General features: G+C 60.8%; 1 protein-coding gene across 2 annotated transcripts in view; it reads right to left on the bottom strand.

The window, feature by feature from the left end:
- The window catches only part of COL5A1 (collagen type V alpha 1 chain), a 151,232-nt gene that overhangs the window by 71,809 nt on the left and 66,391 nt on the right, over positions 1-13,032 (bottom strand). For both annotated transcript variants that reach the window (XM_032418758.1, XM_032418760.1), the window contains exons 10-14: positions 10,023-10,064; positions 9,742-9,804; positions 2,313-2,387; positions 1,398-1,490; positions 114-170 (exon numbers count right to left, since the gene is read on the bottom strand). In XM_032418758.1, the coding sequence (XP_032274649.1) occupies positions 114-170; positions 1,398-1,490; positions 2,313-2,387; positions 9,742-9,804; positions 10,023-10,064 (330 nt within the window). The remainder of the gene's footprint in view (positions 1-113; positions 171-1,397; positions 1,491-2,312; positions 2,388-9,741; positions 9,805-10,022; positions 10,065-13,032) is intronic.

Raw genomic sequence — 13,032 nt, 5'->3', positions numbered from 1 at the left:
TTGAAAAGAGCTTAAAGGGTGCCCTCTCCAGGTGAGCTGGGAGCCAAAAGGGACTGACAAAGGACTCCCCAGCCCTCACCAGGCTCCCCCACTCTCCCCCACCAAGGACTCACCATGGGGCCAGGTCGCCCGGTAAGACCCATCGGGCCAGCCGGCCCCCGCAAGGCCAGCTGCAAGAGAAAACAGGGCAGGCTGAGGAACAGCTGGGGTACTGGTCCTAGCAGGGGAGGCTCCACTGGGCAGGAAAGGCCCGACGGGGCACACCAAGGACAGGGGCCTCTGCAGGAGGGGTCAGATGGAGCTCCAGAAACCCAGCACCGAGACTCCTCTGGGGCCTCTGAGCTAACCACGAATGGAACAGAGGAGACAGAGGGGGAACCCGGGGGGGGAGTCATGCCCCCCTTGTAGGGATGGGTTACCTGCTCCTTTCTCCCCAGCCGGCGCCCCCTCCCACGCCCCTCGGCTGTCACCCACCCTGCCCCGCCCAGAGCATGGCTCCCACCTGCCACAGCCCAGCTCAGCCCCCTTTCCTAAAGGATCTCTTCTGCTCCTGTTCTGCGACTCAGTTTCCCGCCCCCTCTCCCCGCCCCGGCCCCTGCACCATGCCATTTTCATTTTGGAAAAGATTTGTGCGCATTATAAAATCTTGTAAGCCCATCACCCATTTGGCTCCAATTAAAGCTCTCAGATTAAAAGGCCAGCCAGGCAGGCCCAGCCAATAAATCCAGCCGCGGGCAATGGGGTTTGTCATGCACTGTGTTGCATCACGCGGACAATTTATTCCATAGCAACAACTCAATATTCAAGCCGTCCTGTAATTATCCACGCGTTCTGATCATTAACATCACCTCTGCTGCACCAGAGCCACATAAATATTGCCCAAACAAGGGCAATATTTAGCAGCTTCCTGAAACGCCCCATTAGCGGCGACGCTCCACTGGCGGATCACCCACCCCACCCACCCCACAGAACCGGGCTTTGCTCTTGTCACCTGCAATCAGCAATCTGGAGCATCATCAATTAAAACCTCGGTTCACTAACCAGCTGATTTGCAGAGAGTGGAGCCATCACGAAGAAAGTCTCCTCGGGAACCCCAGGCCAGGCGAGGGGCTTTGGGGCCCACAGGTGCTCTCCCAGAGGCTCTATCTCAGTCCCGCCCCACCACAGGGAGCCCCTTCCAGGTCTGTCCATCCCCGGAGCCCCGCGGGGGACAGCAGACGGCCCTGCATGTCCATATCCATGCCGAGGGAACCCTGACACCCCTCCTGCCCCTTTCCCAGTGCTGGCCTGGGCCCCCAGCTAGACAAGGACAGGTGCATGCCCCCACAGTGTCCTGATCCCCCAGGAGGCGAGCCCCCCTCCACTGGCCCCGCACCTGGGACACAGGCACCACTTACCCGGGCCTGCTGCAGAATGGCTTGAGCCTGGGACTCCTGAGCCGACACCATGGGGCCTTTGGAGCCGGCGTCACCGCCCCCTCCGAAGCGGAACTGCGGGTGTAAGACGGGGGTCACCCGGGGTGCACTGGTGCAGGTGCCCACCCTGGACCCCGGGGCCTCTCGGGCAACAGCGGAGCATTGGGGGGTCTGGTCGGGCAACGTCTGGCACCAGACCCCTCCAGGGACACGCTGCCCCAGCCCCACCTGCCAGCTTCAGCCCTGGGGCCACCTGGAGACCTAGCCCAGGTCCGGGAAGAACTTTCTGGCTTCTGTGGCACCTCACCCTGAGACCCCACAGCCCCTACCTACTGCAAGAAAAAGCCAAGGGCCCAGTGCAAAGGCCTGCATTGGGGAGGCCTAGCCAGGAAGCTCCTGGCTCTACACGGAGTCTCCCTGAGCTGTGCCCAGGCTCCCGGGCAGCACTGGGCCACCAGTCAGAAGCCTGAGGTCCAGGCCAGCATGCCACACAATGCCCTCCTGGGCCTGGGCTCCCAGTGAAGGAGATGGCACCACAAGGCCAAGGGCAGGTCAGGCACAAGGGGGAACCAGCTGGCGGCATCCCACATGGAGATCCAGCGGAGACGGACAGACGCCACTCAGCTTTCTTGCAGAGAGCCAGACTCCCTGCCCCTTGGATGGGTCAGCCCTGGATGCCAGCAGAGAACGGGAGGCCTTGACCACCAGGGTCCACTCTGCTTATCGGCAGAAATGCCCTCAGAGGAGCCCATTTCTACAAGATGGTTGGCCCACGTCGGAGTGACTCTGTGGCCAGGGGATGGATCCTCAGACAGAGCCCAGGGCACCCTCTCCACCGCATTTTGAGCCCTGAGCCCTGAGCCCCGGCCACCCACGCCCACAAATAAGGATACTCACAGGCAGCATGAGCATGGTTCCAGGAGGACCAGGCAGCCCATCAGCCCCAGGAAGGCCTGGGCGTCCAGGGGGACCCTGTGGACAGAAGGCCCAAGACAGCTGTGTCAGAATGCAACAGGGATGGAGCAGGGCTGTGTCCAGATGAGGTCAGAGCTGCAGCCCGCGAGGAAATGCACAGAGCAGCAAGACCCCATGGCATGGAATGTTCCAGAAGCCAAGCGCAGGGAAGAGAGGGGTATTGGCTGTGGGCTGAGGAAGAGGAAAGGCTTCTGGGGGGAGAGGGATGAGGGAAGGGGCCCTGAGCCAGACCTAGAGCGATTTGCAAGGGCAGAGAGAGGTGGGAGACTGCAATCCGGGGACACAGGTCACACTCTGGGAGGCGGGCAGCATCCACCCTCCAGGCCTGCACGCCAGCAGGCGGGGCCGCCCCAAGGACACCAAGGCCCGAGTCCTCCATCCACCAGCGTGCTGCCCTTCGTGACCCGGTCCCCACTGACTCTGCGTGTGGTTGCTTGGACAGAAGGCAGTTGACGTGTTTGCTCACTGGGACAGATGTAAAGGACGTCCACGGGACACAGACCCCTCTCGAGCGATTTCAGGAGCCCGTGTGTACACAGCCGACCCCGTGGTCTCCACAGACCCCGTTAATCTGGTCCCTGAGGCAGGTGCCAGACAGACACCTTCTACAGATTCTCTAGAGGGACCCTGCCCCTTTCAGGACTCTACAAACATAAGACAAATAAGACAGTGTATCTTCAAAAAAAACTGTTTTATCAGCCCAGCTTCCTCACTAATCCTGGCGGACTCCCACCCAGCCTGAGGTGCATAAAGCCCGTTTTGCGTCCAGAAGGAGGTTTGACTCCCTCTTCCTGACGGAAAGGGACCCCCATCGGCCGCACCCCGGTATAAGTCTCCGCACCTGAGAGCTGTTGTAGAACGTGATTTGTACAAAGCGAGAAGGGGAAGCTCCCTCTCCGCCCCCAGAGTAGCCAGCACCAACAGGGACGGCTGGCCGCAGGGACGGCGGCTCGCGACGCAGAGCGTACCCACAGGGGTGCGGGGGTGCGGGGCGTGCGTGCGGCTCGGGAGGTGCTGCCCCTTCTCCAGGAGGTCGCCCCCTACAACACCGCCCCACAATCTGCTCTTGCTCTTCGCTGGGCACCGCGGCCTGTTCACGAGCTTAGTGGCCGCAGAGCTGCCCACGCGGGAGGGGCTCCTCACTGACCCCGCCTGCCTTCCGAGGGCGCCCGCCGCGGCGGTGGGTAGGCGGGCAGCTTTCTCAGGGAAGTGCCTGGAAGCAGAACCCCTGGGTCAAAGGTCTGCTAACAGACGCGGCCAAACTGCCATTACCTGCCATTTTGGAAAAAAATCCTCAGAAGACAAGAAGTGTGTTTAAAAAAGAAAAAATCGAGAACAGGTTTGGCTACCCGGGGTCTCCTCTTGGAAATCTGGGGTGCTGCTCGCTGCTGAGCCTTGCACCTCGGGGTCGGTCCCAAATCAAACCGCAATTTAAGATGCAGGGTCCGTGTCTCCCGGGGACCTGACGCTGGTGTCTCGTGGCCCTGGAAGCCGGGGGCAGGCTGGGGGCGGCCCCTCGTCCACCTTCCCCTCCCCAAGACCCTCCCACCATGTCCTCTTTCCCTGCTCTTTCTGAGCCACGGTGCTGGGACCTCAGCCTCACCAGGGCTGGGGAGGCTCTGGAACCAGAACGATGGAGGCAGAAGGTGATGTCCCACCCCCGTGAATCCTCCCAGAGCTTTACAGTGTGATGTAAGTCCCGCAGAGCCCCAACCCATGACGGCTTGCAGAACTGTCAGCAAACCTCTGCCAAGCGCCAAGGTCTGTAACCTAACGCCTCTGTCCCCGAGCGGGAAGGCGGGGCTACCTCCAAGCCAGCCCCCCATTTTTCAGGACACTGACCACAACGTGGCTCACTCTGTTACACGGCCCGCGTGGGACACCAAGGGCCGCCCCAGCAAGCTGATGGGGAGGTCACGGGGACCCCACTCGGCTCCAGCTACTGGGTTAAAAGCAAAATAAGAAAGGTCACCTGTTCTGTATGACTTGGTCAGCTGGCCCCCAAATCAGTGTCCGAACTTGGTGGGAGAAAAGTGTTGTGAAGCCCCAGCACCGCGGGGCTCTGGGCCACACCTCGAGCGAGTCCAGAAACAAGGGGGCCGCCTCCGCATTAAGAAATCGCTGTTGTTTAATGGGAGTGTCCTGAGGCCGTGCTGGCCCTGCTCTTGCACCAAGATGAAGGGACAGGGCACTCAGATCCTTGGCGAAGCTGCAGATCCAGACCCAAAGCTGAGTCCGTGAGCCCTCAGCTCGGCACCCGGTGAGCCGCCCAGCAGCAGCCCATGCTCCTGCTCCCGAAACAGGCAGCAGAGTGTCGGGGAGGGCCCCCAAAGGCCAGAGGAGTCTTTATACTGAGATATTTTTGCCTGGCTCTTAGAAAGACCCAGAAAAGGAACCTGGCATGAATCCTGGAGATCCTCAGTAAGTGTGCCACTTTTCCTTGCAGAACCAGCTCCTGGGCAATTAGAGCTTGGGAGTGGCCAGCGATGCTCTCCGTGGGGTCAGGGGCTGGCCACATGTCCCGCTCACCCCACCTGCCCCCGGCATGCCCGCCCCCCGGAATAGGAGCGGGCACGGGTAAGACAGCCCGAGCCATGCCCACGGAGGTTTTCCAAGCCCTGGGCGGCTGCTGGGGCCAGACGGAGGGACTAAGATGTGCCCAGGACTGTTTCTAATTTCGGCCTTGTCCCCTCTCGAGGAGCGCCCGGTAGGCTCCTGCTATGAGAGGGGGTCCTTCTGGCTTCCAGGGATTAACAAGAAGACTCAAGAGGCCCGGCTGAGTGCTCAGCGATGTCTCTCAGAGCGGGGGTGACCAAGCCACAGAGAGGACGATGACCCACGACGCCCAGGGAAGGGCCGTGCCCCCGTGGCTTGTGGGCACAGATCCACAGGTTTCCTTTCAAGATACTTCATGTCCAGAACGGAGACCCTTTCCCACAGGGGCGCCTCCCTCCCTGCAGAATCGGATGCACTTCGCACCCTCCGGGTGGTGGGAGCAGCAAGGGAGGCCCACAGCCATCTGTCCGGGACGGCCTAGTGAGCTCAAGCACAGAGACGCCTGGCTGTGGGGGAACGTGAATAACCAACTGTGGGGGGTTGAATGGTGGCCCCATCAAAGAGGTCTGACTCAGGAGCACTCGGGGGGAGAACAGGTCCGCATGCATGTCCCCAGGAGGCGGGGAGACAACAGAGAAACCAGCCTGCCCTGCGGGCCAGCAGACGCGTCACTAGAAATGGCGTCTGTGAAGCGAAGCGCTTCATCCGATCAATCCTCAGTGGAATCTGCCGTCAGGGTGCCAGCGACCTGGCCCGTGTCCATTCCCCTGGTGCTGGGCGAAAATCCAGCCAGCCAGCAGGGAATGCGGTGGCAGGGTGGGGTGCCATCCCCGAGGTGGTGCTGGGGACGCCGCGGGCACCTGGGAAGCGCGCTTTCCTAAGGGAGGGGGCACTGATGGATGCCCTTTAGAGCACGGCTTACAAACCGTGTAAGGCACAGAAAACGTATTCAAGCAAAATCCCATGGGAAACCCCACCCCTTGAAACCTGAAGAAGTGGTCGGTGGGTGGGGGCTGAGACCCTCCCAAATGGGAGCCGGGGCTGGCCAGGCAGCAGGACAGCCGCGTCCTTATCACGGACGGACAGGTGTGGCCTCCCTTGCCGCTCCCCAACCCCCCCCCCCCCCCCCCCCCCGAGGGTACCAAACGCATCAGATTCTGCAGGGAGGGAGGGAGGGAGGGAGGGAGGGAGGGGGCCTCCGTCCTGGACATGAAGCGACTTGATAGGAAACATGCATGTTGAGTGGGGCTTCGGGGAGTACTCAGCCCCACGTGGGAGCTGGCAGCGCCCTCGGGACCCCCGGCTCTCTCGTCCTCAGTTTCCTTCTGAGCCCCAGAGGAAGGAGTGGGAGCCTCCCCACTGCGTGAAGGAGAGCCAGGCCACATCAGCCCCAGCCCTGCCTTGCCTCCCCCTGTTGCTTTCACAATTTCCCCCCACCCCTGCCTGCCTGGGCCTCCCCATCTATCACTAGGGGAAGGCGGATGGGGTGATGGCTCAGGCCCCTTCTCTACTGGGACACCGCCCAAGGGCAAGAACAGCTGGGAGAAGTGGCAGCCATCCCGTTAGGAAGCCAGGCTCAGCCAGTCAAGGTTAGATAAGAACTAATTTGTAACTGGTGTCCCTGGGTTGCTCAGTCAGTTAAGCAACCGACTCGGTTTTGGCCCAGGTCATGATCTCGGGGTTGTGAGATTGAGCCCCACATCAGGCTCTGTGCTGAGCACAGAGTCTGCTTGTCCTTCTCCCTCTGCCCCTCCCACTCATGGGCACGCTCTCTCTCTCTCTCTCTCTCTAAAATAAATAAATAAACCTTTTTTAAAAAAACTAATTAATAAACAATAATAGGAAAGGCTAGGGAATCCCAGGATGGGGGAACTGGGCAGGGGGGAGGGCAGGATCCTTCCAGATCACCCAGTGAAAACCTCCTACGTACAGACAAGCAAATGAGGCCAAGCCAGTGAATGGGATCAGAATGTGCCACCCCAAAATATGCCACTTTGCTGTGAGGACTATTTTGAGCTGAAGGCAACTGAGAATCAACAAAAGTCCTCTGCCCTCCCCTCCTCTGCCTAAAAGGAGAGCATAAGTTTTCTTTCATGAGCATGGCATGAATTACCCCCATCCCCATCTGTACCAGGGCGAGAACAACCCCTATCACTGGAGACAGGGAGCCAGCACGGAGGTAAGTCTGCGTAAGCAGACCTTACTAAAACGACCCTTACCTTCCATTAGTTCCCCCATAGATTTGCTAGTCACTTCTCCACGATGTGTCGCCCTTGGCTGAAATGATACATAAGTCTATGATACTCAAGTCTAGCTGCTTCTCTGAGTTTTCACTGCCTTTCTGTGATGCCCCTGTACACATGAAACTTAAAATATTAATAAAAGTGTATGCCTTTTCTCCTATTAACACACTTTATTGTCAGTTTAATTTGCATGTCCCAATCACAAAACCTAAGAGGATGGAAAAAAATGTTTCCATTCCCTACAAAGGGATTTTGAGGTCTCCCTAGTGGCAGGTGGCAGTGTAGGATCCTGACTGTGCCTCCAGGGTTCTTTGCCAGGTGACATCCAGGAGAGCAGGGCATTGAGAGGATGCTGAACTGTGAGCAGAGACATCTCCTTAGACAACGGTGGCTTCAGTGGGACCCGGAGGGGTGGGCAGTGCTCGGCTCCTGGAATCAGCTCCCACCTCCCCACTTGGAAAGGCACTGGGGAGGCCGGTGGGCTGCGGGTTTCCCTCTAACTCCAGGGACAGCATACTTTATAGGAGTGGGTGTCTCTGCTGACCCCATGCCCAGTCCCCAGGCTCCTAGATCCTGGCTTGAATTTAAGAGACATCAGTTGCTCAAACCAACGATATTCCACTGTCAGGGGGCCTTGGGTCCTCCAACAGAGCGACCGGGTCCGGCTGCAGTGCGCAAGGCCCCAGCTGACCACTCACCACTGGCCCCGAGCCAGGCTCAGCCCAAAGGCAGGGAGCAAGTGGGGAGGAGTCGGCCTCAGTGACAGTCGGCCTGTGTGATGGGTGGATGGTGGACAGAGGGACGGACACTTGCAGCAACACCGAGGCTGACTGTGGTCTGTCCATATCTGTGCACGCTGTGAATAGCATCCTCTCCTGCATCTAAGGGACAAGACAGCATCTGCCACGCCATGTGGTCCTCCCTCGCTGACATCTGGACTCGGTCATGCTCATGGGGCCCTCCCACGAGGATCCGTGGGGGCCCCTGGTGGTCGCCCCATCTCACACAGACCTTTGGGGACTGGGTCTCCAGAGCAAGCTGGGGTAGAGCCGGCAGAACTCAAGTGGTCTGGGGCTGGAGCCAGGGGCAGAGCAGTGGTTCCCACATCTGGAGTCGTGACCGTGTGGCAGAGGGGAGGGGCCGGGAGGTGTGGAAGACCATCCTAGTCCATGGAGAAAGACCCCCGTCCTCTGGGGCCCCAGGGCCACCAGCTAGAGAGAAACAGCATGGCACAGAGTCTTGTTTGATGCCCATCTGAGGGGTCCTGAGGTGACCCGGCCACACAGAACGAGAACCCCCTCCTTCGGCCGCTGCTAACCCTGATCCACGCAGTCTGAAGTCCACCTCAGCGCTCACCGGCTCTGTGGGCGGGGCAGCTCCGAGGCCCAGAGCCTGGCTGCCCGCCGCTGTGCTGCCTCGGAAGCAGACCCTAGCCGCCTCGCCACGTGACCAGACCCAGCCACCGGCCCCATCCACACATCCACCCAAACCGTTAGGTCCATACTCTCTGGGCAGCGTGCCAGGCCCTGGGGATAAACGTCCATTAGGACACACACACACACACACGCTCCTAGCTTCTCCTGTCCACAACTTAGCCATCTGATGACTAGCTCTTAATCTGATTGTGCTCACGTCGATATTCATTAGAGCCGCAGGAATAATCAACACAGGAGAAGAAACGAGCCAAGCGGGCCAAGAAGCCCCAAGGCTGCAGTACCCCAAAGCTCCACTAGGTGTCACAGCGAAATTGTGGCGTCCTGGGCTCAGCCCGCATTCTCCAGCAGCAACCCGGTGTGGGTCCCTCTGACCCGGGGGGGCGCGTCCCCTTGACAGAGGGGACCCAGGAAGGGTTCCTTTGACGGGGGGGGACAAGAAGGGTCCCTCTGACCCGGGGGGGCGCGTCCCCTTGACAGAGGGAACCCAGGAAGGGTTCCTTTGACCTGGGGACCTGGGACAGGTCCCTTTGATGGTGGGGGGACCCCAAGATGGGTCCTTTTTGACCTGGGGATACATTCCTTTGATCTGGGGACCCCAGACCCAGGGGGCGGGGAGTCCAGGGTGAGTCCCTTTGACTGGGCACCTGGGACGGGTCCCTATGATCAGAGGACCCCGGGGAGGGTCCCTTTGACCCAGAGCAAGCCCTCCTGTTCTGTTGCTTGATTTCCAAGAAGGAAGATGGAGTGAGGGGAAATCGAGGCCCAGGAAGCTCTCATACTGAGGAAGGATCGATGCAGATCCTAATCCCGGGTGCCGTGGACAGCAGTCGTCGCTGGGAGGCTAACGCAGGCCGCGGGGCCCTCTGCGAGCTGAGGACAGCAGCCTCCGTGGGGGCCTCGCAGACACCACCTGCCCCAGGCTCAGGGCCGCGAGGGGGTGCCGCTCCCCAGGTGTGTACATGGACACAAGGAGGAGGTGCTGTGAGAGGTAACAGGGCCGGGCGATGTGCACAAGGAAGCTGACGCTCCAGCCGCCATCTGCAGGCGTGAGGACACCAGCCACAGAGCGGAAAGACACGCGGACACCCAGCGAGCTGAGCGCTAAGCCACCCTTACCCTCTCTCCAGGGTCACCCACTTGGCCAGTGGGGCCCATCGTTCCCGGAGGTCCTGGGAGACCCTGGAATTAAAAACAAAATCAGGACCGAATTCAAAGATACAGCCGCAAGGCAACACCCCGTTCCTGCCTCGCTTCAGGGGAGGGTGAGGGGGGCAGTGCTGGGCCTCAGGGGCAGGGTGCGGGGTGTGGTCTGCAAAGGGCAGTGAGTGCTCCCCTCTTTTCCATCCCCCACCCCCAAGCACCTCCCACAGGCCTGAGAAATGAAACACGACACTCACCGCGGGGCCTTCAGGGCCCGGCGGCCCCTCCATGAGCATGCCCTGGAAAAGACAGGAGACAGTGTCTGAGACCCCAGGACCCCATCCCTCCTGAGATCCCAGCATGAGCCTGGACCCCCGGCAGGCCCTGCTGGTGAGGATGACACCGTGAGGACCACAGACTCGGGCCTCAGGGAGCATGCCCAGCAGCAGCCCGAGTCCACGGGACACTCGGCCGCCCTCCTCCATAAGCCCCTCACCCTGCCACTGGCCCTCACAGTCTTCACCTCCAAGCAGGAACCTCCTGCCCCCCACCCCATCAGCCTGGACCCCAGACAGGCCATGTGAGTAGCAGAGGGGTCATCAGATGCAGCTCCCAGGCCCGGGGGGGCAGGGTGCCCCCACTCCCGAGCATCCACTTCCAGCCCCTTTCCCAGAGCAGGACTCTCCTCTCTCCTGTCCAGTCAACACCAGACCGGGCACCTCCAACATCCTCTGTGTCTCATGCCCACTTCCGGGGGCTCTGAGACCATGCACAACCACGCGGGAGGGAAGGGGTCTCCTGCCCCCCGCAGGGATTTGCTCGCTGAGAACACAGCAGGAATGGCATCTGGGGGTCCTGGGACCAGCCAGGTTCTGCCTGGCCAGGCCAAGTAGGCTTTAGCCACACTCGGGGCCAGCAGAGTGGACACAGCGATGCCTTCCTCCCCAATGATTCTTGAGACTGCCAGGACAGGCCTCGGGGGCAGACCTCATGCTCCCTCTTCCCCCAAACCAGAGAAAGCAGATTGCTTCCCTCCAGGGATGGTGTGCGTCCCTGTGCCCAGACTTCCCTTCCAAAGTGAGCGGTGCTCTTGACAAACGTGGCGTGGCCTCCCCAGGGGGACAGGGGAATGCCCAGCCGAGGCTCAAAGACCCACGCTGGTGAGGGGCACCGGGCTGCTGGGTCCTCCGACCCCCAGCCTCCCCACCAGGGCTCCCCAGTCCCTGCGAAGATGTGTTTACACAGATGTGCACTCAGAGGAATATTTGTACTCAAAATGTACACAGACAGCTCATGCAAATAGCTTTCGAATTTCCTCCTCGGACAAAAGCAGCTGGGGAGGCTCAGTGGCAGAGCTGGGATCAAGCGAGAGACCTCTGGCCGAGGCGGGGCCCGGGGCCTGCAGCTGTCTTCCCAGACACACTGGCCGTTGTTCTCAGGGAGCTGGGGCGATGCCGACCACGGATCTCCCGGGAGGCTGGGCCAGAGCAGTCCAGGGCGGCCTGGGAAGGAGGCCGGACGCCGGGATGAAGGAGCCCAGCGCAGGGAGGCAAACCTGTCGCCAGGAACCGGACCCGTGGCCATGACCGAGGAGCGAGAAAGGTGTCGTTGACGAGGGAGCGTGGTGGTCTTCCTGCGAGGTGATGGCCCGGTCTACACCCCAGCAGGATGTAGACACCAGTCTCAAAATTCAGTGGAGAAGGTATCTGTGAGTGATGATCTTGGCCTTGGCCCAGCTGAACACAGCTCTCAATGCAGGTGCATCCACCCGTTAAACAGCACACACAAAAAAATGTTTCTTCCCAACCACAGTGCAGAGTAGAGACAGTGATTCATATGCCTCCCAAGGACATTCACCAGGTACCACGAGACACGGAGTCTGGGGACTGGTCCCTGGAGTCCCAGGATGCCGATAAACCCAAATCCCCTCAGCAGAGAGGTCTGCTGTCCTTTGAAGGAGCCGCTCATCCTGCTGACAATTTACAGGAGGTGTGGCTGCGAGGTCGAGAGGGAGCTGGTTCCAAGGGCTCCACGGACAGGAGCCCCTCTCCCCAGAGGGCAGGTTCTGGAGCAGGGTGGGGACAGAGGAAGCAGCGGCCACCCCGCCCTCTGCGGTCAGCGGTCAGCTGCGAGACCCACGCCAGCCGGCTCCCCGGACTCGGCCATCTGTTTACGGAGTTAAGACTTTGAGAGCATCTCTGGGTTGAGAAATTCCAACTATTTACATGGCGTCCCCAGAGGCCCGGGAAGGGCCCAGCGGACTCAAGGAAAGGGCTGGGGACGGGGCAGGACTGAACACTGGGGCCAGAGGAGGGAGCCCTCCCCTCGCTGTGTCCGGATGCCTCGGTTTCCCTCCCGAGATGAGGTGGACCTGTGTAGACACGCCGTCTATGCTGGGCCGGCTCTCCTTCCTCAGTCCCTCCTCCGCCCACCCCCACCCGAGCGCCTGGCAGCCGGGGCACCATGGCTCTCCTCCCGGAGGCTCATCTGGAGGCTGCGAGGGGACAGGAAGCGCGCCCAGAAGGTGCGAGCCTAGCCCCTCCCTGGCACCTGCCCGCACAAGATGCCCTGCCAATGAAGCCATGTAGGCCTCACAAAAGGTGCCCCAAGTCAAGAGCAGGTGCATTTGGGGACCAGAGTGTCTGGGGAAATGTGTGGTCAGTGAGACCAGCCAGGCTCAGGCCAGCCCCCGCCATATGACTGTGACACAGCTGCTGTCCTTCTGGGGTGCCCCCACCCCAGCTGCTGGCTGCCCCGCGCTTCCCCCCCGCTCACCCTTCCCCCGTGTCTGGACTTGGTGTCAGGATTTCCATGTTACTGAGCAAGGGGTCACCTGGCGCCGGCCCCACCCCCTTGGCACCTCTGCACCCTTCCTTCCCCTGCACCCCCATCCTCTACCCTCGGTCAAGCCGTCTTCCTTGAACCCGCAGAAAGCCCTGGAAGGGGAATGTTCTCAGCCTGAGACAAGGATGTGTCCAGGGACCACAGCCCCATGAGGCTGATGGGTCCCATCCCCAGACAGGCCGGGAGGGAAAACCACAAGGGGTTGCCTTCGCCATTATCCAGATGCTTCCATGGGCTGGGCATGGGGCCAAACCGGGAGGGCTCCGCTGAAACTCTGCCCACTGGGCGTTCCACCCCAGAGATGGCCCATGTCCCATCGGCCCCGGACACGGGGCTTCGGGTCTCTCTGGGGGAGACCAGCAGTTGAGGTTCTAAAAGCACCTTCCCAAGTCCATGGGAGGATGGAGGCCACAAAATTCCCCA

The sequence above is a fragment of the Phoca vitulina genome, unplaced genomic scaffold, assembly GCF_004348235.1.
Source record: "Phoca vitulina isolate PV1807 unplaced genomic scaffold, GSC_HSeal_1.0 scaffold21, whole genome shotgun sequence".
Lineage (NCBI taxonomy): Eukaryota > Metazoa > Chordata > Mammalia > Carnivora > Phocidae > Phoca > Phoca vitulina.
This window is presented reverse-complemented; position numbering and strand designations above follow the sequence as displayed.